This window comes from Opisthorchis viverrini, assembly GCF_000715545.1.
Source record: "Opisthorchis viverrini unplaced genomic scaffold opera_v5_167, whole genome shotgun sequence".
Lineage (NCBI taxonomy): Eukaryota > Metazoa > Platyhelminthes > Trematoda > Opisthorchiida > Opisthorchiidae > Opisthorchis > Opisthorchis viverrini.
The window spans coordinates 885,443-909,291 of NW_008751825.1; the positions used below are offsets into that span (position 1 = coordinate 885,443).

Sequence of the window (23,849 nt, forward strand, 5' to 3'; positions counted from 1 at the left end):
CAAGGAGTCAGCCAAGTCCCCGGACAACTATGGAATATGTGTAGCAGCCAAACTGCGGAGAAAACACGTTCCAGCCGTCCGCACTTTCTCCAAGGAACTCTCACCGACGATAAGTTGTTCGTTTTTTGACTTGCTCTCATTTCGCATTGTTTTTATTTTTATACGTGTTGCAACCCACCACTGTCAGCCATGCTAAAAACTGCTCTGAATTACGTTATGGCTATCATCGCAGTTGCGCTAACAGGTGTACCACGGGTGCAGTCCATGAGTGATTCGGGCCACCGGACCGGCTTTTACACACACACACACACACAGTGTGGGTTTTGAACGTTCAACTACCCCAAATTTGTCTGGCTGTTGGTGGTCAAAACAAACCTGGAAGCTTTCGGACTAATGTTTGTGTGTGTGTGTGTGTGTGTGTGTCTATCCTAGATTGTCCAATTTCTTGCGTTTCTTCTTCCTCGTCTTCCATTCAAACCAGTACGTTTTGGGAATCTCGATGACATCAAGGTTTCGTTTTCACAGTGACGCTGATGACAACAGACTGATTACAAGTTGACCAGCTTTTGCATGTGTTCAGCAGGCGACAGACTTCTGCTAAGCCAGGGGTTAGGTCAGTTCCCCACACACTAATGTCCGAACCTTCGGCGTAGTTAGGTTCCTGTTCAAGATGTGTTGTAATTAGTTAGTTGATTTGTTGAGTTTATGGCGGTACAACTGAGAATTAGCTCAGTACCGCTTAGCATTGGTCCCCACCCGTTCTTAAATCTGAGCGCTGTTCATCTGTCCTTCAAGTCAACCCGTTGATCCTTATTTCGCAAGCAGAAGCTGAACGTGTCTGAATCATCTCAGTAGGACAAGCTGGCATTTAAGTGGTATGGTTGGTTGATTTGAGAAATTCGAATTGGAACTCAACACATCACACACAAGTTCTACACAGTTCTTCAGCCTCACGCGATGAATTCCCTTCGTTACTTCCCCATTCCGTGGGAAATCGTCTCTTCCGAGCTCAACTAACTGTCCTAGCCAAATCAACAACTAAAAATTCTTTAACATTTTCATGAAGGAAACTACCCACAAGGTTGTTGAAAACTCTTCGACAGCTCACGACCGGTTTCGCCCTTCTTGGGGCTCACCAGGTAGGCGCAGGCCCCGAGCTTCCGTCAACCATATGTTCTACTTGAACCCAAATTGCACTGTTTTCGAGAAATACACTCATTTGCAAATCAGTTTGGTTTTCACGAGGGACTCAACTGAATCTCTCGTTTATGATATTCTGAATGTGCTGCAGACAGGCCGCCTCATGATTAAGTTGGCCTGATATTCGATATATCGCATGACATATCGCAGTATATTTTCATGAAGGAAACTACTCACAAGGTTGCTGAAAACTCTTGGACATTATTTCACAGACAACATCTTCAACAAATCCCCCATCGATGGCCTATTTACTGAGTTGTAAAATGTAAGTTGTTTTTTCTTTCTACATGTTTCCCTCGTCTTCTCAATGACCTTCAGAAAAATATGACATCACTGATGAGTTTCTTCTGCCTTTTTTCCAGCTTGGCCAGTCGGAGCATTCGACATTGCCCCAATCCTCGGTGACGTCGTACATGACGACGTAGGTGTTTGAAACGTATTGTCCATTCTTTACTGCTGTATTCGAGTGTAAACTTGGCCTCGCTATGATACAAAGACCATCTATGACGTCGTTCGGCTGATCGTCACCGCAACCCTATAATTTATGCACGTACCCCACCAGTGACTGATCACGTGACAGTGATTCTTCCCATTTTCCAGTCTATCATTTTCTCTCGAAAATTTGCGAACCCAGAGAAAAACATTTCAACTATTCTTAACATTTCCAGTGTCCACTAATTAGCTTGGGAAGCATGTCTATGGAATTCGTTCCAACGGAAGTTTTATCCTCAGAATTGCACCGAAAAAGGTCAGTTAACTACACATACAAGTCCAATTCGGAACTGGTATGACCAGTGCAAAGATCTAGCTGTTATGGACGTTGACAAGGCTGGGTGCCAGCGAACAAAGCCGGCTGACATCTCGGAAGACTTGTTGTCTTCCACAGTTGGACAGAATGGTTGTCTACCGTCCAAAGACTGTCAAACGATCAAGCAACTTGGAAGAATAAAGCCACTGGTGTCCAGGAAACCAGACAAAAGAATTGCACTCCGAAAATTAGCGTTCCGCACTTTCCGACATAACAGGATTCGACGGCAGGTGAAAATCTGACAAAAAAAGAAGCTTCTGATTCAGCTTCAACCATTTTTAAGGGTACGGTGCAGATAAATCAAACCGATCGAGACAAAACACCACAAACGAAAGGATCTCCGAAAATCCACAAACAAGGAACCGGTGCTTCACATGCATAAGTCAAAATAACCTTAACTCCGTGGTTGGTAGGACCTCTTAGCCCCGCACTTCCCAATAGACTCTTTTGAACTCTGTTGTGCCTTAAAACACTTGTACAACTGTTTCATCGGCAACTCTGTTGTGCCTTAAAACACTTGTACAGCTGTTTCATTCTTCTTGGGGATCATCGGTAGTGTGTTTGGGAATATCCCTGGAACTTCTGTGGATGGCTCCTCAAAAACTCTCCTTCTGTAGAGCGTCTTCGCGTAAAGGTCGTGGTGGGTAAACTGTGTGCATGAGCCATTCATCTCACAAAGATGACTTACCTCTTTGTCGAAGGTGGCATGACTTCCTCTACAACAGGGCTGGAAGGGGATGCCAAAGTGGGGTTGAGAGTTGCAAAAAGACACTGACTAGAACTCACCAAAATTCAATTGTTTGTCTTCGAGAGATGTTGATGAAAATGAACCCAGTGTTAAAGTCATCCAACGGAGAACAGAACGCTCTCACGGGGTAGCCTAAAACAGAATTCCTTGCCAGTCTCGATCAAGTATTGGACTTTCCTGAAAAGAGCCTGTAGCTACCCGGTCACCCATATACTTGACTGTTCAGCTCACAGTCGCTCACCGGATGACGAGACTTGTCTTTTTTATACTCACAAACACGTCACATTAAGCTGACTCATCAGACATCGATTGTTTGCATCGTCTAGTGAGCGTAGCAACAACTCACGTGCTGACACACCCACGTACACGCAAACGGACTAACATATAGGGAAACCGAACACAGTCAGCACACAGACTCGCGCGCGCGCAGAGAGCAGGAAGTCAACCTCTCCACAAGTACCTGGACAACTGTGGAATACGTGTAGCAGTCGCACTGCGGAGAAAAACACGTTCCCGCCGTCCGGACTTTCATCAAGGAACTCTCACAGACGATAAGTTCCTTTTTTGACTTGCTCCCATTTTGCATTGTATTTATTTTTATACGTGTTGCAACCGAACACTGTCAACCATACTAACAACTTTTATTACTGCATACACCTTCTGATTTGTATTATGGCTATCATCACCTGTGCACTAATAATTCCTCGACCGAGATTGCCCATTTTCGTCTTGTTTATCTTGACTGAAACCTCTACTGGCGGGATTTTACAGTTCATTTTGAGGTATGACTTTTCGACTGATTGTCACCGGTTGATAATCTCATTGATGCAACCGGTGATTTCACAAGAATGATCACGCTGAATGATCTGATGTTATCCTGAAAACTTTTAACCAAATAAGGTTGACCTTTGAATCTCCTGCACAAAGGCACCTGTCGCCCAACCCCGGATGACTGACAACGCCTCGTAGTCAGTCCCTAAAGAGCGTGAATGGAGCTTGTATCTTACAAATCGTTTTTCACTGTCGTGCTAGACTTATGACCAGAGAATTTCACAAACAACCGATCAAATGAATGCTCAAAATGCGTTACACTGTCCGCTGTTTTTTCAAGATAACTGTCAGCCCATGTTCAATGGACTTGAAGATTGCCGTGAACAGGACATGAATCGTGAGTCAATCTAAGCCTGACTGGGTACTGGTCTCCATCCAGTAATCGTTTATGGTTCCACCCGAAATAAAACATAAAAACCATAGCTTACGCAGTGGTTGGTAATGGTTCATTTGTGACAGGTTGTCTGTTGCAAACAGAAAAGCAAAACAGAACAAGAGTGAGTGACAGACAACCAGGAGACCATTTTGTGCCAGGTCCACATGCTCTATTTGTTGCTGGGTGAATAATCACTGGCGATCCGGGCGAACCAGAACCGACTTGAAACACAGAAAATCAGATCAAAAAATACCAATGGGATGAGTTTGTATCAATCAAGATCCACTTCGGAGAGGAGACTCGGTCGACCACTAAGAATCTCCGAAACACTGCACTGCTGTTTCACACGTGTTCCACACGGCAGTCGAGTTTTTTATACGTACGTCCGAGTACTATGCTATATCATCCATTTCAGTCATAGATTGGAATTACTCTTCTTCGAGTGTGGCACTGGGCAGTCAATACGAATTGACAATGTTGTGGAACAAACAGATAGCTATTTTCATAAAGGTTGCTGAAAACTCTTCGACAGCCCACGACCAGTTTCGCCCTTCTTGGGGCTCATCAGGTAGGCGCGTTCCCCGAGTTTCCGTCAACCTAATGTTCTACTTGAACCCTGTGTTGTTGGTCTGTTTAAACTACAAATCTTTTATCGCCAACCGCATCTCACTGACGAAGTCATCTCGATTGGTGATGGAACTTTTGCAAGCTCTGCACACAACGACTAAGCAGTCAATACCATTTCTTCTTGATGAAGATGTCGTTGCGCAGTGGATTCACAGTTTGGAGCTGACGTTCGGAAGCTGGAGGGCGATAGCAACACTTCAATGGACTACAAAGGCCATCGATCAGAACGGGGACAGTCTACAAACTCACAAGGGGAACACAGTTGCTCAAAAGCAGGATATCAAAGTATGACAACAATATATCTCGACAAAGCCTGCCAGAACAATAAAAGGTCGAGAATATGTATAGACTAACGGCGGGGAAAGTACATTTGAAATAAATCCTGGTGGCCAACAAGCTATGTGGAAACTAATCTTCAGATAGAAGATGAAAAAACCAACCGTAATGCCATGATACATAAAATCAACTTCAACAAGTTTTATTTTGAGCAAACTTAATGCGGACATTTGCAAGACATGTCATTAATCGTCATTTATGGAGACCAATAAGGGCAGACATTCAGTCGAGAAGACGTGAAAAACTTTGCACGCTGGGACATGAGACAGGAAACTTTTGGGCGCACAATATTCTGGTATGAATTTAGCCTGCGTACGACTCAAATAGAGAAGAATACCGGACCAAGAGGCAAGCCCTCCGCAGACAAATCAGCAAAGCTTACGGCGCGGAACCCAGAGAGATTAAAGGCAGAACGTATTCGAGAACCGACTAACGGATGAGATCAATAGAGACTGAGTGATCGTCAACCGGTCAGAAGCGAACCCCTCAGAGAGAAGCCAGGCATAGCCTGCGTACGAGGCAGCACATGTCACACCCACACACACACACACACACACACCAATCTATGCTCAGCCCGATTCGCACCATGTCTGGACGACACACAGATAATGTCACATCGAAACTAAAACCGACGACAATGTGTCAACTCGGTATGTGACTTGGTTTCATGGCTGATCCACGCAACTAGTTTACCAATCTCCTACCAAAAGCCGGTGAATGAAACATAGTCCATGTAATGTACTACTAATAAGTTTGCTGAAAATCCGTCGACAGCCCACGACCAGTTTCGCCATTCTTGGGGCTCATCAGGTAGGCACAGTCCCCGGGTTTCCGTCAACCTTATGCTCTACTTGAAACCAAATTACAAGAAATTAGCGAATATACACTCACTTGCAAACTAATTTGGTTTTTCGAGTCTGGTCTAATTCTGCGGATGGGCTGTGCTCAACAGCTGATCAACTAAACGTTCAACACGATATCAGTACTTTCGAACTAACTGGATTGAAAGCTGCTGTGGACAGGATCTGATAGGAAACATATTCCACTTATCAGATGGTTGTAGACAACTCGATACTTGTGATGTTTGCTTGTTGGCAAACAACGCGGTATTGTTAATCCGCATACTGACAACGAAACGAACGTTACTCACGCAGTGGATACTGTCGGTTCGGAGGTGGTAGGTTGCCTGATAAAACGGAACAATGGTGGATGAAAGGTGGGCATAAAAAGACTGTACAAAAGCTATCGTTCTCAAATCCTGATGAGAGCATACCAGTTGACGTTCTTAGTAAAGCACAACGGTCTGAAAATCAAACCAGGAGGTTGAGTCAAACGTAGCTTCACCGAAAAGTGTTACACTCTCAAGATAGAAAATAGGGTAAAAGTGGGCGATAACCCCTGCTGCTGAGGTTGCACGTGGTTACCACGGAAAACCGATTCTGATGAGTGGTGTTACTCTGTGCTTCTGCGCGGAGAGATACCCACTCACAAAGCACACAGCAGGGACAAATCCCGCTTTGGATTGTGTCCAGTTGTCGGTGACAAACTGAAAGCTATCAAGTGTTATGCATGATAGCTTGAAGCCCTGAAATCCTATCCTTCCTGTCGATGCGAACGATGCCAACACCAACAATGCATGTGGCGTGGTACGTAAATCAAGCAGGAATATCAGGTTCGAAAAGAAAGTACAAAGTCGGAAAAGGGATTCAAAACATAACACAAAGGCCAAGAAAGCTACCGATTCAGTCTAGAAAAGGTGAAGTATGTGACACGTGGAGACATAAAACGAGGAAGAAGTTTCTGGAGGCATGGCACTGTACAATATATTCAGTTATCTACGCACCACTGCAAGCAAAGGATTGCCAGCTTAACGAGAAAATTTGGACGGAAAGAAGAATCACGTGAAAGTGTATTTGGCAAGGCCAACGGAGCAAAGGTCACCGGGATGTCAAGGGGTAAGCCAACCGATGAGGACACGAGCCGATCAACCAACCGGCTGGACTAGCCAACTAATCAACCAATCATAAACAAAGGTCGACCCTCGAGGATAGTGGAACCCAGCAACCTTACTCAACCAATACACTCTGAAGCAAAGATGAACCATGAACCACCGCTATGCACTGATGAAGCTATTGGAACAACACTGCCAAGCTCATAGAATAATGCAACCTCCACGATGTGATTTTCTCCCGTCTTCGTCCCCATTAATGGTGTAAAACTGGTGATCTTCCTTGTGCAGATGCACAGGTAGAAACGAGTTGCCGAAATTTCACAGCTTTTGTCCTCTGGCCATGTTATTCAGGCACAACGAAACCGCTCTAGTTGTCTCGTCGTCTTCTGAATTACTATGTTGTTCTGGCTTCACTGACAAAGGGATAAATGTGTCGACCAATTGCATTCAAGATGACGCTTATTTCATGTCCTCCAATATCCTGTCAACACCGGAAGTTGTAAACGGAAGTAGGGTACCCATTTTGTTTTGGCGCAAGTAACGGTACGACGAAGACCCGTGGTGGTAACCTGGACACGATCCGCACAAGCGTTCTGAAGGATTGCTCCTTCGCGTCACGATGATGGCAACAGTGGAAGTCCGTTTGTAATCCACTGGCAATGTAGATCGAAAATCAAAGCATGGAACCATCAGAAGTCCTCCATTACGCAGGCCCACGACTACTAAATGCACCACGTGGAGCGATGGGTGCTTGAAACCACTTATCTTGTCAGTCTACTGGCCTCGAGACACATCGTCACCGATTTACATACGCCTGTTTATCTCACGACCTCAACTCCTAATTCCGTCCCATTGAAACCCGGTAAATTTCAGACAAAAAGGCGATTTCTTATACTCTGTACCGAAGCTTCCGTAGCTTACTGTGTGTGACATGCAACTTCGAGTAATGTTGGTGTATCAGACAGATCTCGAAACTGAGGACCACCATTGTCGTGACAAACAAGCGGTTCTCACACGCCCGGAATGTAAGTTCCACGTACACCATTTCAGTCGCCTATGACACCATACACAGGGCACAGATGCATGACAAATACACATACAAACTTTTTACTGTAAACATAGACGAAAATATGGAGGCTCCCTAATCCCACCGACTCTTCCAAGGTCTCTAAAACGGGCCGCCGTAAGACCCACGGTCTAAGTGAGATTTTACTGAAATCCGCGGTATGGCCGGCCGACCGCAGCTGAATACCCAGAGCCGACTGCACACCTTCGACGAACTGACCAGACCGCAGCTGCTGTCGAGATACTCGTCCCATTCCCGGCGAAGTACGATCCACCCACTGCTGCAGACTAACGAGAAAGACCGCCGAGTCATATCCTGGTCCCATCCTGGCCACCTTGAACCATTCCATAGCCTGTTGACGGTCGGTTGTTGTGTCGAGCTCCGAACTGAAGGGAGCTCTTTCCTTCAATTGGCCTACCTTCATAAGTCATACTCCACTAGACCAGATCGCTTCTCAACCTAGTTGTTGCCACGCCGGTTAATAAGACCCCTTAAGTAAGCCTTCATGAGCCCACTATGTGCAAGCCCCAAGTCACTGGAAAGAGAATTGATGTGATCAATACCTGGTCATTTTCAAATGTCACTCCACGAGTAGACCTCAGCTCAATTCAACTTTTTCTTCAATGAAGCGTATGCGAACTCCTTGGACCCGACCAAGCGTATCCAAATCGAATCGCAAGGACAAATGAACTCGTACAATGACTCCCTGGGGTTTCCCATTTCACCTAGCTATACAAAACATGTGAGAACACCCGCTTACAGACCCTCACCGAAATCGCCTTGATGACATTCGTGGATAAACTTGGAACTCTGGTTGATGCGGCCTTCGAACTAAACAGACTTCATCCCGCCAGAAAATGGCAGGCATAACTACACGAGTCTGTGTGGGGCTGCTGTAGAAACGGAATCCGAGTAGCACACACTTTCGGTATATACTACTCAGTCCCGATTAGCCAGCAAAGGCGGGTTCGAACAAACACACACAAAGAGGCAAGTCAGCGGATAGTGTCGGGCAAATCATGGCATTCCACATATAACTACGCTGAATCGACCGGCAGTGACGGTACCACCTACAGGAAAGCTGGCGGATAGCTGGAGATCTCTGGGTTTCAAACTGCAACTTTGCAACGTGATATGCTAACGCGGTTGGATTGAGCACAGCTTACACAGAAATTGAAAGAAGGTACCCTTTTCATCACACTCCTGTTGTGAAACTGGCAGAAATACTAGTCCAAGTTCCGATTCAAGTACTTCAGCACAGCACAGTGACGATGCTGTTCCCCTCGTGTCTGTTGACATGCGAATTCATGAAAGTCGAGGCTTTCAGTTCAGGGTAAAAAAGTTTCCAACCCTAGAGACTGTGTTCTACGGTCTTCTCGGTGTTCTTTCATCTGGGTTGGTTTCATGCGCTGTGCATTCGGCCACATGAGTCGAACCAAGGGTAGGTCCTTTGACAATCCTGTTATGCTCTTATCAACAAAGTGGTGGGCGACGGTGCCGTGTGTATACCGTGAGTCCCAATAGACCTCCAAATAGATTGCGGGTACGATGAGGAGGCCAAAAAGCTGGTCCACCCAGGTTCACTTTCCAAAATGGGTCATGTGCATCAATAGGCAAGCTGGTCCCATCGCCATCACGATGCTGGTGAGCTTTTCCAGTTGACTACCCTTCCAATCGAAGATGGTGAAAGACGGCAATTACGTATACACCCCCTGTGGTCGAAACGTGGATACATAGGGAGGCTCTAAAGGGCTGTATCAATTAGGCACCGTAAACGAACAAAATATTGATCCGATGGTCTTTGGCTTGTTCACTGAGCCGGGCAATTTGATTGCAAACGCTTCATCACCAATCGAGGTGACATCATCAGTGTGCTATTGGGGAGCGTAGCGGCTGTGCATAGTGGTTGTGATTCGAATATCTCCACCCTCCTTCTGAGTTGTTGTGTATCTGACGGTTTCCGATGTTCGAATTCAGAAAGATTCAATTGGTCAAACCGAAGTTGTCGGGCGAAGTGTGGCTTACTGCTTACGTCAACTGTTTATGTGCAAACAGTGTTCAATAAGGGGCTGAGATACATGTACGTGTCGTTGAACAAAGACCGATCTGGTCAGGATGACGGGCCCATCTGCGCATGCTAACCTTAGATTCGGATATGTCGGAAAATGTGACTTTCAAAATTACGAAATCAAATAGTATCTTCCATAAAAGGATCTCTTAGTACGGGGTCATAACTGACATCACTGTCAGTCCTGCGCGGTGGATCGATGGCGTCTTAATAGTTGCGTAGTTTTAGCTTGATTACACTTTCGGTTGGAGGGGGATATCTCTTACACTGAGGTTTGATGTAGCGTGGCAAGAGACTGCTTCCAGATTCTCCCATTTACTCATTTTTGTTCAACATATGCGCTTGACTTCAGCTTACAAAGTGGTGAGAAGGGACTCCAGTTGTACTTTTAAGCGCTTGTTTAATTCACCAACACTGTGAATTAGATGTGTGTGTACAGAGAATGCCTTTTGTCTGAATGTATTTTCTAATTCGCCATACCGACATTTACTGATATGGTGCGAACTACACCAACGAAGATTTGCGGACAGTAACGAAAAATGTTGCTGAAATGTCATCAGAGAGGGCCTTGTCTAGGTCAACTTGCACGCATTACTTTGCGCATCGTTTGCTAATCTGTGATGCTGTACTGTAAAACCATAGACAGGGAGAACAGTAGCATGCATAGCATGGTATAGTATTACTGTAGTTCACAGTAGGTCAGAAAAACACGTAAGTAATGACGCGGGTGTGGTGTGTACACGCGGCCAACTGGTCCGCTTTCGTGGCGGGTATGCAAACAACTGAGTCACATATCCAGTCAACCTGGAACGCTCACGCGAGCAAATCAATCGGGCACGCACCCAATCAGCCAATCAGGTCCCACGCCACATCGATGGTGGAACGCCGAACGGACACGCACACGCGCAAACTCCTTGACACACCGAAGCAGCTACTACAAGTATACGGTATGGTATGGTGTCGTGTAGTTCATAGTCTTTTTGTCCATTTCGATAAGAGTGAGAAAATTAAGACGTTCCCCCAGACAACCAGCATATCCACATCTGTGGAAACAGCTATGCTGGCTTCCCACGAAGGGCTGGTTGGAAAAGGTTGACCCTAGATTCTACATACCACGGTCGTGCAGCTGTTTGCTGTGGTCTCCGGTGATTGATCCAGTTGAAGCCTACCAACAGATCAACGCGCCTCCAAACGCATCTGCTATGCGCGGGACAGTGGGAATGCGACCCTCTCTCTCACTGCTTGTGCTCTCGGGTTGGGCCAGTTCGACCTAGCGACTAATCCTACTCTTAAGTCATTGTCTCCGGACAGTGCGCCGCAGAAAATCCTTCAGCCTTGTCACTCAAAATCAGTCTGTTATCAGTGACCCGAAAAGAAATGGCCATGTGCTCAGCTGAGACCTCCCATCCTGCATCCAGCTGAGCTCGTCAGGGTGTACTGTTTATACAAGGTCGAACCATTCTGCGTATTGCTATTGTGGTGGAGGGAGCTGAACCTGTGCGAAAAAGGGACAAACTATCCACCGTCAGTCTAACCAGTAAGGATGAAAATCACCAGTCTAGCATCATGGTTTGTGGATCCACTAAGTGAAACTTACGCTGGTTTCGGTTTCTTCGTTGTGCGAGGTTTGCTGCTTCGTGTTTGACATTTGCTGTGGGGTGCAGAGGAGGTAGGAACGAAAGCAAGAAACACGATGAGCTGCGGTTTATCGTTTGTCACGTGCCGAAGAAAACAATGGGATATTTTATGCGGACTTCCAACCAATTTATATTCAAATGAGGCATAAGTAGCCGGAAAGTACCAACTGATAAATGTGAGTAAATAGGTGATCTTTGGGACGGTATGTTTGAAGTAGTTGTAGATGGAATAGTCAAGATAAATACTGTGGTGAAAATCCGTAATTCAGTCGAGATTTTACTCGTGTGTGTGGGTCTCTCGCTAGCCCGAGATCGGACGGAACTCAGACACCAAATGCAACAAAGGAGTGTAACCCCAATTTGAATCAGTGAGAAACCACACTACAAATTCCCGAGTCACTCCTGTTCTCCCAATGCTACGACAAACTCATACTCACGTCCACATCGACTGACAAGCGGTCCGAGTTCGATCCATACAAGAATGACAGAGGAGGAGTACGGGATTCTCGCCAGTCCTCCCTTTGGCCTCATCTTCTTCATCCGAATCCCCACCTGTCGGAAACCGATCTTCGGTGTACCTTTTGAGGAGTAAAAAGTTAAACGATGATGGTGAGTAACCGAAATCAAATGCTGATAAGGATTAAATCACAAATGAATGCACAATTCAACTGCGGTTATTGAATGAAAGCTAGGCAATTGCAGTCATTCAGCATTTTCTGTAGCACACTTCAGTCACAACCTATTCCGGTTTTCGTCAAATCCAAAGGCGATCGAGTGGTGTGTCTCTAGCCACACAGTTTCATATAGAATTTCACATCAAGGTGCGATCTGATGGTGCACTAAAGCGTACTTCGTACAGTTCAGTCATGGACCAGGATCACGGTATTCACCATGGAGCGAGTGTGGACTATTTTGGACCAGCTAACCATCAAAATACACTCGGGTAGAAAACAGTAGTACATGATTTTGGCCTAACCACCATTGTGACAATGTAAGACGTTGGATGGTTGAGTGACCTTGTCACACTGCATGCACTTGTAATTAAACAGCACATGTCTAAATGAGTGGACGAAAAATCCAGTCAGCTCACTCTTTCGTATCCAGGTTACTCTTCGCTTTCTGACTGTAACGCTTCCATGCACCTTTCTCCTGAAGGTCCATTATTGCACAAAGTGTGACCAGGATACACAAACTCAGCCGCTCTACCGAGTTTGTTGTAATGTATCTCTGACCATGTTCAATTCGTAGTGTTTCTGGTAGAATAATGGATATGGCTAACTCGGTAATCAGCTAATTTTAAATTATACCATACTGACTTGGCACTTCACTGTAGCAAATCGAAACTGATCGACGACATATCTTGGCTTTGCTTCAGTATCCACCATGTTCCGTCTGGCAGAACAATCCAGCAGCATATGTTCAGCGAACGGATCACACATAACACACGGATAGATGGTCGGTCAAATCCATGTGAGCCGTCTTGATGTGCGTACCCATGCGAAACCCTTTGGTGGACAGTATGAATGATCATCCTATGCGCACAACAGTAGGTGAATCAGTGCTAACACGATGGCCGCCGTTGTGAGGTTGTCCGGAGGCCAGCCGTCCCTAATAACCGAACATCACATCATTTGGACGAATGCGTCACGTGCAGGACACGGACAAAAAGAAGGCATGCCCTGATTGGCCAGAATGGCAGCCAATCCGGATCGAGCATCCTTAACTCGACGCTACTCGCCCCCTCACGGAAATCCTGGCACGACTCTGTGGAACACTCTGTGACTACCCTGTAAATACAGTTGTAATAATTTTCCTTTGTATCCATAAAGGGCTGTGTAGAGCTACCTTGGGCGGAGCAGGAAGCCAAGGGACCGATACAGAGTTGCACGACCGTTCAGCAAAACACAACAGAGGTGAACAAAACTTCACTAGATTGCGTAGACTTACGGAACTGATAAATAGGAAGCCGAATAATGTTCATCGTCATCCTCTTCCTCCTCTCCTCTGTGTTCTTCATCTTCCGGCAATTCTTCCAGTGAACTGAGGGGAGACAATTACAGATTATGACTAGCAGTTGCGAGAAGAGCCAAGATTTACCTCGTGAATGGAACAAATGCGTACGCTATGAACAGTTATCCATGTTACTTCAGATTTTTCGAAGTGCCAATGACCTGTTTGCTGTATACGACCGCAAATCAACGCCAAACACCAGGAAAATCGCATCTTCTCAGTTAGCGGCCGGCCCTACGATCGATCTTTTAAGGTCAATCACATAAAACTGAAATTCTCGTGAAGCCGGGAGTTGATAGTGACGTCTACCTAAGTAAAAAGCACGGATTCGAATGTAGTTGATTTCAGTAAGTCATATCACTTGAATATTTGTTTAAAAATTCGAAAATACATTTAAAAAGAGGACTATTGTGTGCACAGATCAAGTGCTTCGCTAATGGCGCCCTCACGACTACAAAACAGATATAGTCGTCTAGTTCCGTTTCTAGTTGTGTCTCTAAAGGGTCACACGTGAGTCTTGACACGTCTCTGTGGTGCTTCCGCTTGAGGCGAGGATAATAGGGTTCGTGGAGAGCTTAGACCAAAAGTTGACTCGGCCTTCTTCGGGCCACGCCTCGTTCCCTTTTTACAGCACGGGAACCAGACGATGCAGGGTGATTAGTGTGGGGGAACCGTTTGCTGACCACAGGCAGGAACCATTCCATTATCGCATTTCAAGTCAGGTCATCTCAAAAGTAGGATTTCTATTGATGCCGCACACAAGTCATTACCTTACCTTCCGGTTCTCGTTCGAATGTGGAGTCAAGCATTATCGCGGTGAAGTGTCCAACAAACAGGTAGGTTACTAAATCTTAAACGAAGTTTCCGTTTCATCAGTCTGAAAGAAGTACTCCTAGAGATACCAAGGATAGATGTCTTGGGACAGGCGCCCTACGGCGGATGATTGCTCTCCGTTATGTTTACACTCTGAAGCTACAAGGCTTACTAATGAATGTCCATCGGTGCAGTTAGTGAGCCCATTGCGTAAATGTCACTGTCAGCTTGGCATGGATATCGTCTGGATGCTCAATGGACTTCGGTGTAAAATTAGGAAACCGTTTATCTGACCTTTGAATGGGTGGTCAAGGCTTACGTGTCACGCAACAAATGGCCTGGAGAGGATCGCATCCACCTCCATGTGTGTGTGTTTGCTCTTGCCATACTCGTATTGGACTCATAGACTACTTGCAACAATCGAAAGCTACTCTGTTCATTATTGCACGTTCACCGGAAACCGTGACACCATTCAGACACCGTGGTGAGCCAACACTTTACACTTTTAGGGAGGTAAATACTCTGCGGTGCCTCTTCAACAAAGCAACAAATGTATGCACAGAAGACATGCCTCGGAAAGAGGCTGAATCACTCCTGAACACCATTCGTTACAAATATTTTCTGTCCGGACGTCAGCCGCCCCTAACCACGAACGTCCCATCAATAGCCCGGATGTGTCACGTGAGTGTTACGGACCAAACGAAGGCATGCTCTGACTGGTCAGAATGCCAGCCAATCTGGATGAAGCATCTTTAGCTCGACTCCTCTGGAACCCTCACGGAGATTCTAGCACGCCTTTGTGAAACATTATGTGAATATCCTATAAATGCAGTTGTCATAATCTCCCTTTATATCCACAAAGGGTTGTCCGAAGCTACCGTGCCTTTTGATACACCATAGTGGGCAGAGCAGGAAGCCAAGGACCGATACAGAGTTGCACGAACATTCTGACAGTTTCTTGGGAAAAAATGCAAAACCAAGTAATTATTACGGTGTCATTGAAGCCGTGCAAATGTGACACAGCAAGCCATTTGTTTTCAAGCAGAAACTAACGACCATGTTTGAATTGTATTTTATGTATTTACTGTTGCCCTCGCCAGCGGATAGCCTGCTGTACGGCCATTAGGTTTCTCGCTCCTCTAGGGCAACAAGATGGCTGTCTAAACAAATGTCTGAACGCTTTCCAACCTGGCTCACAAAGAGACTTGTACGATGCATAACCACTTCGGTTTCGATTCACCTAGTAGATACAGGACGCCAAGTGGATGTTACAACCGCCTTTCGAAGTTGCGTACGAGGTCATTAAAGAACTACCAGAAGTGAAAAAAGTGAATCCGACATGAGACGGAAAATTTCGTCCAGGTATCATGTAGGCCTTGACCTAACCCGAACGGTGGAGAAGTAGTGTAACCAATCAACACGTGACACAAATGCCATCATGGATACGTGGCTTCACCCATGTTGCGCCTCTTCACCTGTTATCCGTACTAACGAACTATACGTCGATAGATTCGTCCTACCACACATACGTATGTCCGAATGTAGTGATGAGTCAGTGGAAAGGATCACTCTAGACATTAGGTAAGTTCTCACACCAGTGTTGTATACAAAGAAAGGTGGCATCGCAGATATGATCCCTAAATTAGTTGGTGAACAGGTTCTTGCATTCAGACAGCCCTGTGGTTTCTCGAATCCTTCGGCTTTGCCAAATGTCCTTCTCAACTTACTTCAAACCTTTATCTGTCTGTGAACAAGTGCTGACGAGTACACATACGAGCTTATTGAGCAGGTGTAGATTTGCTCTACTGTGCCAGCTGTACATTTGACTGAAGCAGTCGAACGCAATTTCAGGCAATTCAGTGCACAGTCGGGACCGGTCGATATTTCACGTGAACATCCGACAGGATGTAGTGTGTTCCGATGAAATGTGAAACTCCTGTGGATTCTTGGATGGCTCCACAAAAACTCTCCCTCTGTAGAGCGGCTTAGCGCGAATGCCATATTGTGTGAACTTTGTGCATGCAGCTCACGTGCAGTTCATCTCAAATGAACGGTGACTTACCTCTTCGCCGCAGGTGGCATGACTTCCTCTACAACGGGGCTGGAAGGGGATGTGGGAGTGGAGTCGGCATTTTTCAAATACCATGCTGGCTGCAGCCATATTAATCCTGTGATCCAGACAGACAACTGGCCCCAGTAATCCTTCTACACAATTTCAAAGAGTCGAAGGGATAACTTCGGTTGTAGAGTAGGAAGGCCATTCGCGGTGTTGTTGCGGATGGTTCTCCAACTGTGTTAGATGCTATGCTAGTCATCGTTGAAGCAGATAAGTTAACCCTTACTGTCCTCATAAAAAAGCCACCCGAAAGTACCCGAACGGCAATCCGGGCTATGGGGCTGGTTATGCTACAAAGTCTCCCAAACTGACCTCGAGATTGCACAGTCAGCGTACATGGGACGATCGCTCAGATACGATGTGATCAAACATGAGTCTAAGAAGAGTGTACTCGAGTGCTCGGAAGTTCATAAGGTGTGCCAGTTCCCGTCAAAATCGATCTGTGATCTTGAGGTAATTAACTGGAACTAGATCGCTAGAAAAGTAATCAGCAGTGATATCAGGCAGAGGCGGTTTGTGCAGTATTGTCAACAGCAATACGCATCATGTAAATGACGAATGGATGAACCTACAAATCGGTATCAGCAATTCAAATGGTTGATTCTAACTGGATGGCGAACAATATGCAACCGGGTCAAACGGGCCAGGGTGCACAAAGTATCCGACTCAGGTATTTTCGTGAATACAGATTGGGCCCACATCGTGGGTTTACACAGCCTCAACCTTGGTCAACAAATGGGGTCTCACAATTGTTGTAACGGTTTGAGGGCGGTGAATGAGCCATAGCTCCAAACATATGCCCGCTCATTAAGCCTAGCGCTGTTTCTGTTGAAAGCACATCCTGTCACCCCCAAATATGGACTGGCCATTAACAGAGGCGAGCGCATCGACAGCATCGGTGTGCCTACCCGTCTGGTTGGCCCGACTAGTTTGTCTCACTGCCCCGACATGCAATCGGTGTTCTGCACGGCACTGCATGTGCAGTCGCCTGGCGGTGCCTTATCCCGGGTACGACTGATAACGCCTCGGTCATCTGGGTTACTAGTTTTAACCTGATGGTCATGTATGATATATATATATATATATATATATATAACTGTAAATGACAAATAAAGCAAGAGTGTACCCAAATGCAGAATGGCGGTAAATGGATTGGTCCCGACATTCCGCGATTTCGTTAGTGAAAAAAATAGCTCAGCTGTAGCACACTTTCGGTGTCTGGCTGCCATGCCGCCCGAATGAACTACGAGGCTATGCAAACTTGGATAAGAGCAGTCGAGATTCTGAGGTTAGTTTGAAATCACGAGCCTTCCGCTCAGTGCGTCCAAGTCTTGACCGCTGAGGTGTCTCGTGACGTGCTCTTTTGGCCGGGGCTTGAGTTTGATTCCAGTTCTCCCCATATAGATGTCGTCACTTGTGCAGAGCTGTTAGACGACAAGTCTAAGGAGGTTGGCTCGCGTAGCTTGGCTCAGTTCTGAATGTACTCTCGAACACGTACAACATATCAGAATAGCCAAGTACAACCAAGGATAAACTACAATGGTGGAAAACATACTTTACAGAAATGACTCAGTGGTTAGAGCGCGAATTTACTGACCGCAAACTGCGTGGTATGAACCCAACCTCTGCCTCTCGACTTGGGCTTGGGTAACCTGACAGTATCCCAGCGCTCGTGCTTCCTTCTGGTGGAATGGCAGCTGAGCACCGAAGCGGTGCTACAGCTGAACGATTTTTTCACACATCTTTCCTCCTCAAGCAATTTCTTAGCATCATATTTTCTCAGAAACTCGATTTGTGGTTGAAAACTAGGATTGAAAATAATCCCTGTGGTAGGTAGCCTGGAACTTGTTTGTTTTGGGTGCGTGTGCGTGAGTGTGTGCAGGATAGCTACCTGGTTAACATTCCAGACTTTTGATTGACATGACCACTACTCAGCCACATCGGAGTAACGCTATTCGATCGGTGCGACTGTGCAACCATGTCTTGTTTTTTTTGGTTCCACTGGCTTTCCCACACTCATTTGAGTGCTTGTGTGCACTACGCTCAGAGAAAACGATTGAATTTCATTCAGTCGGTGAACTATCCGCAGTAGCGGCGCGACTGAGTTCCCCGTTCATGAAGCGATCGTACTTGCTTCTGTGGTGATCATTCTTCCACCTGAAGCTGAAATGCTTCGGGTGTGTTTTGGTGTCTGGCGCTGTTCATGTTAACTGCCCACATTTATCCATCGGGTCTGAACGGAATCTCATTTGTGATATCGGTGGGCGTTTGTGAAGAGACGCAAAAATCATGAGATTGCAGACAATAAAGAGAGAAAAAACATTGCTTACGCAGTGGATGCTAATGGTTCAATTGAGACAGGTTGTCTGGTAAAAGTGCAAACAGAAAAAAGAAACGGAACAAGAGTCAGTGGATGATCATTAAACCCTTTTTGCGCAACGTTGTCAATCTCCCTTTGTCGTACACAACCCAGTGAGTGAATGATCATTGGTGGTCTTGGTAAAAACAGAACGGAATCGAACTAGACAAAATTAGGTCAACGATGTGGTTTACATTTGGCCGTATTGAACAAGATAAATTGCTTGTGAACGATATGCTGGGTACAACTCAACAGAACAGAGTAGCTGAGGGATGAAATCCAGATAAGTTCCACTGCCAGGTCAGTTTCTAACTATTTTCCATCTATTCAGTGGGTGTGAAAACTCTCTGAAAAGGATCGGTTTGTTGAAGTGCACACTCCGAGATGCTCAACGGATGCCAGCCTGATTGTCATGTTCCCATTACCAGTCGTTTGTGAGTTCACAGTTGCCGACAGAGTTAAACAACATGGTACTTACGCAGTGGGTGCCATTGGTTCAAGAGCGATAGGTTGTCTGGGAGAATACAAACAGAAAAAGTGGGACAGAGTTGGATGCAAGCTGGCCAAAAATTTGTTAATCACCGTTGGTGGTGACATCCATAAGGCAGTGAAGCACCAGTGCCAACATTGATGTTGCTGTCTTTGATGATGATGATGATGACGATGATGATGATGATGCTGATGATGATGATGACGATGATGATGATGATGCTGATGATGATGATGACGATGATGATGATGATGCTGATGATGATGATGACGATGATGATGATGATGCTGATGATGATGATGACGATGATGATGATGATGCTGATGATGATGATGACGATGATGATGATGATGCTGATGATGATGATGACGATGATGATGATGATGCTGATGATGATGATGAAGATGATTCGGATGATGGTGATGATGACGGTGATGATGATGATTCGGATGACGATAATGATGGTGCGTGAGATCCAGAGAGATATACAAGAGAGGTGATAAAATGAGTTCCAGTTGAGTTATTTATTCAGTTTCTGGAAATAACTTGATTGGAATGGTTTTTCACCGACGGTCACAAAGGGCCAAGAGCTCCAGCACCCATTAACTGTCTTTGCAAACACTATTGGGCCGACACACCACAAGCTGTGTTTCATCGCACGAATTGAAAAACGGCGCCCTACTTAAATGATCGGTACTACTTGCTATTTCAATTTCAGTAGCATAGATATCGAATTTGAATCTGACCCCCAGCTGATTCACTCGTCCCTTACGTATTCCTGGCTATCTCATTAAGCAAAGGATGAAGGCAGACATGAAACCCATCTCCACTGAAGTCGGGTTACTGTTGGACATGTTGCGTCTGGTATCTTGGACACTTTTTTCAGCGATGGAGTCACAAACCACCAGGACCAGAAGTAAACGCCTTCACTCATCTCCGAACCTTAGAATATCGGTTCACGAAACTCAAGATCATCGATAAGGTTCACAACTCAACTGAGAACAATGGAACACCACGTGAAGCCTACAGACTACATTTGTTCCTGTCAATGAACACTTGACTCATGGTTGTGTAAAAACGCATAGTCAAATAAATCAGATGAAAACCGCTTGGAACCGATTGAGTAGTGATCGTCTTCGGAAAAGTTTGGTAACAATCGGTAGATTTATTGCTTGGTAACGTTTCGCTTTTGGCACAAAAGATTCGTCAGGCCAAGTGACGGGGTTGGTCGAGATTTAATGTGTCAAAAGCGAAACGTCGCGCAGCAATAAAGCTATCGATTGTTACCAAATATTTTCGAAAGTGGTAGTCAAATCCCCTTTGAGTCTAGCATATTATCACCTTGTCATCTCACTGATGGGTGAAAAAGTACCGGGAACGTTCGTCGGTCATCGGGCATTCTTCGACGCTGTGCGACCATTTGATTTGCCTGTTTTATCTATCATGAATGAGGATAGGAGAAGAAATATTAAAATCCCACAATATCTGCCATCCCTCTGTCCCACGAAGTGAATAAAAGCAATTTATTAATTTTAATTACGCGCGATTGAGTGCAAACTGTTTCAGAATTATCGTGAGACCCATATCGTCCCGAACAAGAATGCAGAGCTTCTGGGATTTTAAGAGTCATTGTGGCATTCCAAACTCATCTTTATGTGCTCCACACTTACCGGGTCAATGAAGCACATGTTAGCGGCAGTTCGCTGATGTTGGCCAACAAAGATGAGTAATGTGCGATTGTTTTCCCTTGTTTATTCACAAGTCCGGCCAAATGGGTCAAAGAAACAGTTTACGGTCATAAATACGTTAAAAACTTGATGATCAGAATTGGAGTAACGATATACTAGTTTTGGGAAACGATCCCTTCAGTGTGTATTCAATCCTAGAAGGGGTCAGTAGGTCTAGTTTGAAACCTTCGTTGAAAGATACCCATATCAGAGGGGCAGTCCTGCCTCTCGTCTGGTGATTGTTCAAAGTCACGTGCTTCGTGCATTGGCCAATAACGTGCATTCCCAAACCGACTGATTGCACACATTCGCACTTGTGGAATAACTCTTACTGTGTCTTCAATTTTGTGACTCACTCCAGTTAGGTATTCAGCTTCCTAACTGTCAGTGACATGTGTTGACATTGTGAAAGGCTCTGGAGTGAGTTCCCGAATTTCCCCACGCCTTCCTAATCATCGACCGAAACGAACCTTATCAAAACAGCTCCTGCAAGACAGGCGGTTCCTGCTCATTAGGAGTTACTTTGTCCATGCACTGTTGTGGTTATTTCGACTCAAGTAAACTAAAACGGACCGAAAGAAGAATTTCCATGGTTCGACCCCGGACTGACGGTTAATCAAATTAAGTATGGTAGTGTTAGGTCAGCTTTGACGACCTATTGTTGCACCCAGGACCGTCCAAATCAGGACTGAAAATCTCTCTACTTCCCGTTTGGTTTTCATTTGATTTCCGTTTAATGCTGCTTAATGGATGCGATGCGATTTCCGGCGTTCCGAAGAATTTCGCCACATTCTCATCTAGGTTACCAGCTCTTCGCTATTGCAGGTACCAGAATATGTCTGGGCTACCATCCGGCTAGCCGATTCGCTATCATCAGGAAATTACCCAGTATCTTGTCTGAATGAATTTGCTGTCACATCTGACCGTGACAGTTTGAACTGTAGCACGGTTATCACAGTGATCTTTCCTGAAAATATCGACCGTTGGTCAACCGTTCTCAGATAATCTTTCGATAATCCTGTCACACGAATTAGGTCTCTTGGAATGCGAATTTCAATTTTTTGGAAAGAAGCACCACTTCCCGTCTGGGACCTCTCTTTCGGCATCGAGTTCTAGTGTATACGGTCTATACAACACCTATTGGTTCCCGAAGTAGCTTTGTTTTACATGGCAGTTATGTTAGAGAACGATCGAGCATTCCATTTGCGCTAACAACGAAATCAGGGAAGTCTACCACTAGTGCGAGATGCTGGTCACGTGAGGGTGCTGAGCATTGCTATTATGGCGACGGGAGCTGAACCAGTAGAAAACAAGGACAAACGGTCCACTCGCAACCTAACCAATGAGAAACCACTGATCAGGACATGCCTCAGGACGAGTAACTTAATGAGTGCAACTCACATGGTTTTTGGTGGTTTCGTCTTCTGGCGTTTCCTGAATGTGCGAATAAACAGGTATTGGTGTCAATTTACTCAGAAAACACCAGGTTGAATATCAGTATGCTCAAAAAAGGAATGTTCAACAAACGGAATGGTGGAAGCATCCTAAGACCAACAGAATTCCATCGTCATCATTCTTTCAATGTCAATCCGGTTGCATAATATTGACCGGGTGCAAACTTTGTGAAGAAAGTTCTTCCAGTCAACAAAAGGCTTGTGGCTAATAGGTAATTCCTCTGAGCAGAATATGATTTTTGACAATAAATGAATAGAATTACTGTCCTAAACTCCATCCTAGACCGCTCCAGCCAAGTTCCCTTTCGAAGACCGATTTCATGCCGACACTGTCGAGCATTACACATCCACCCGTCAGAAACATTTGAAAGTGTCATTTGTTGGTCATTGTTACATAAACATTGCTGATGGATCACTCCGTGGCTTTGCAAAAAACGTATTGTCGTCTCCCTGTCGTGAACGAATGTTGAAAGCGTCAGAAAGTTTATTTAAGGTTTTACGTCCCAACGGAGAACGTTTTTGCACAAAATGAGCCTAGATGTAGATAAGGAATTGTTTTAATAAAAAAACAGGCCAATTTTGTGTGCTTAAATTAAATTGGAGCTGGCAAAATGTGGCGGGGCTTGACTTTTCGCATCTATCTAACTACCAAGATCCGTTCCATATCAGTGTCTAATCGCAGGTGAGGCATTGTTGATTCACTCAATCGATCCGAGTCTGTGCATTCACAAGGCTTTCGTACATGCATTGGGTCTTCCATGGCCCGCTCATGCGTCCACTGGCAGCTCGGACTAGTTGACCATGCCCTGAAAAGTTTTCACACTTTTACGTACGAACTGAGGTTTTCATCTTTTCTCTTGCACCGACAAATCGCTTGTAATCCTTCGATCTGCGTCCACCAGAATCGCGAAAACGTTACTGTTAGTCAATTTGCGTCCTGGATTCCACAAAAATGATCTGCTCGAATTCAGAGATCATTTAGTTGGACGGAGTTGCCACCTAACCAGCTGGAGCAATATCTATGCGACACCTACGCATTTCCCAGATTGCTTTGCGGGAGCCATAACTGCTCAACTTTGCAACCATGACAGGAGAAATTGAACAAGTACGAACAATCTACCGATAGGGACCAAAATTACCGAGCTAGGCATGCCGGCGTGTGACTTACACTTTCTTTGGCATCTTCATCACGTGACATTTGCTATAGGGTGATGACAAAACATGAGTAAAAG

The 23,849-nt window shown here is 45.4% G+C and overlaps 2 protein-coding genes across 2 annotated transcripts in view; one reads left to right on the plus strand and one right to left on the minus strand.

Moving 5' to 3' along the window:
• The window catches only part of T265_07390 (hypothetical protein), a gene marked incomplete at both ends in the record, with an annotated part of 18,006 nt that extends 2,075 nt beyond the window's left edge, over positions 1-15,931 (minus strand). Inside the window, 5 exons of the mRNA XM_009172894.1 lie at positions 2,697-2,783; positions 7,982-8,329; positions 12,086-12,226; positions 13,596-13,688; positions 15,918-15,931. Of these exons, the coding sequence (XP_009171158.1) occupies positions 2,697-2,783; positions 7,982-8,329; positions 12,086-12,226; positions 13,596-13,688; positions 15,918-15,931 (683 nt within the window). The remainder of the gene's footprint in view (positions 1-2,696; positions 2,784-7,981; positions 8,330-12,085; positions 12,227-13,595; positions 13,689-15,917) is intronic.
• On the plus strand, positions 13,712-23,412 carry T265_07389 (hypothetical protein; the record flags this gene model as incomplete). Its single annotated transcript, XM_009172893.1, has 3 exons — positions 13,712-13,911; positions 19,566-19,900; positions 23,300-23,412. The coding sequence occupies 3 exons, from the start codon at positions 13,712-13,714 to the stop codon at positions 23,410-23,412; spliced, it is 648 nt and encodes a 215-aa protein (XP_009171157.1).
• Positions 23,413-23,849: the final 437 nt, after the last annotated feature.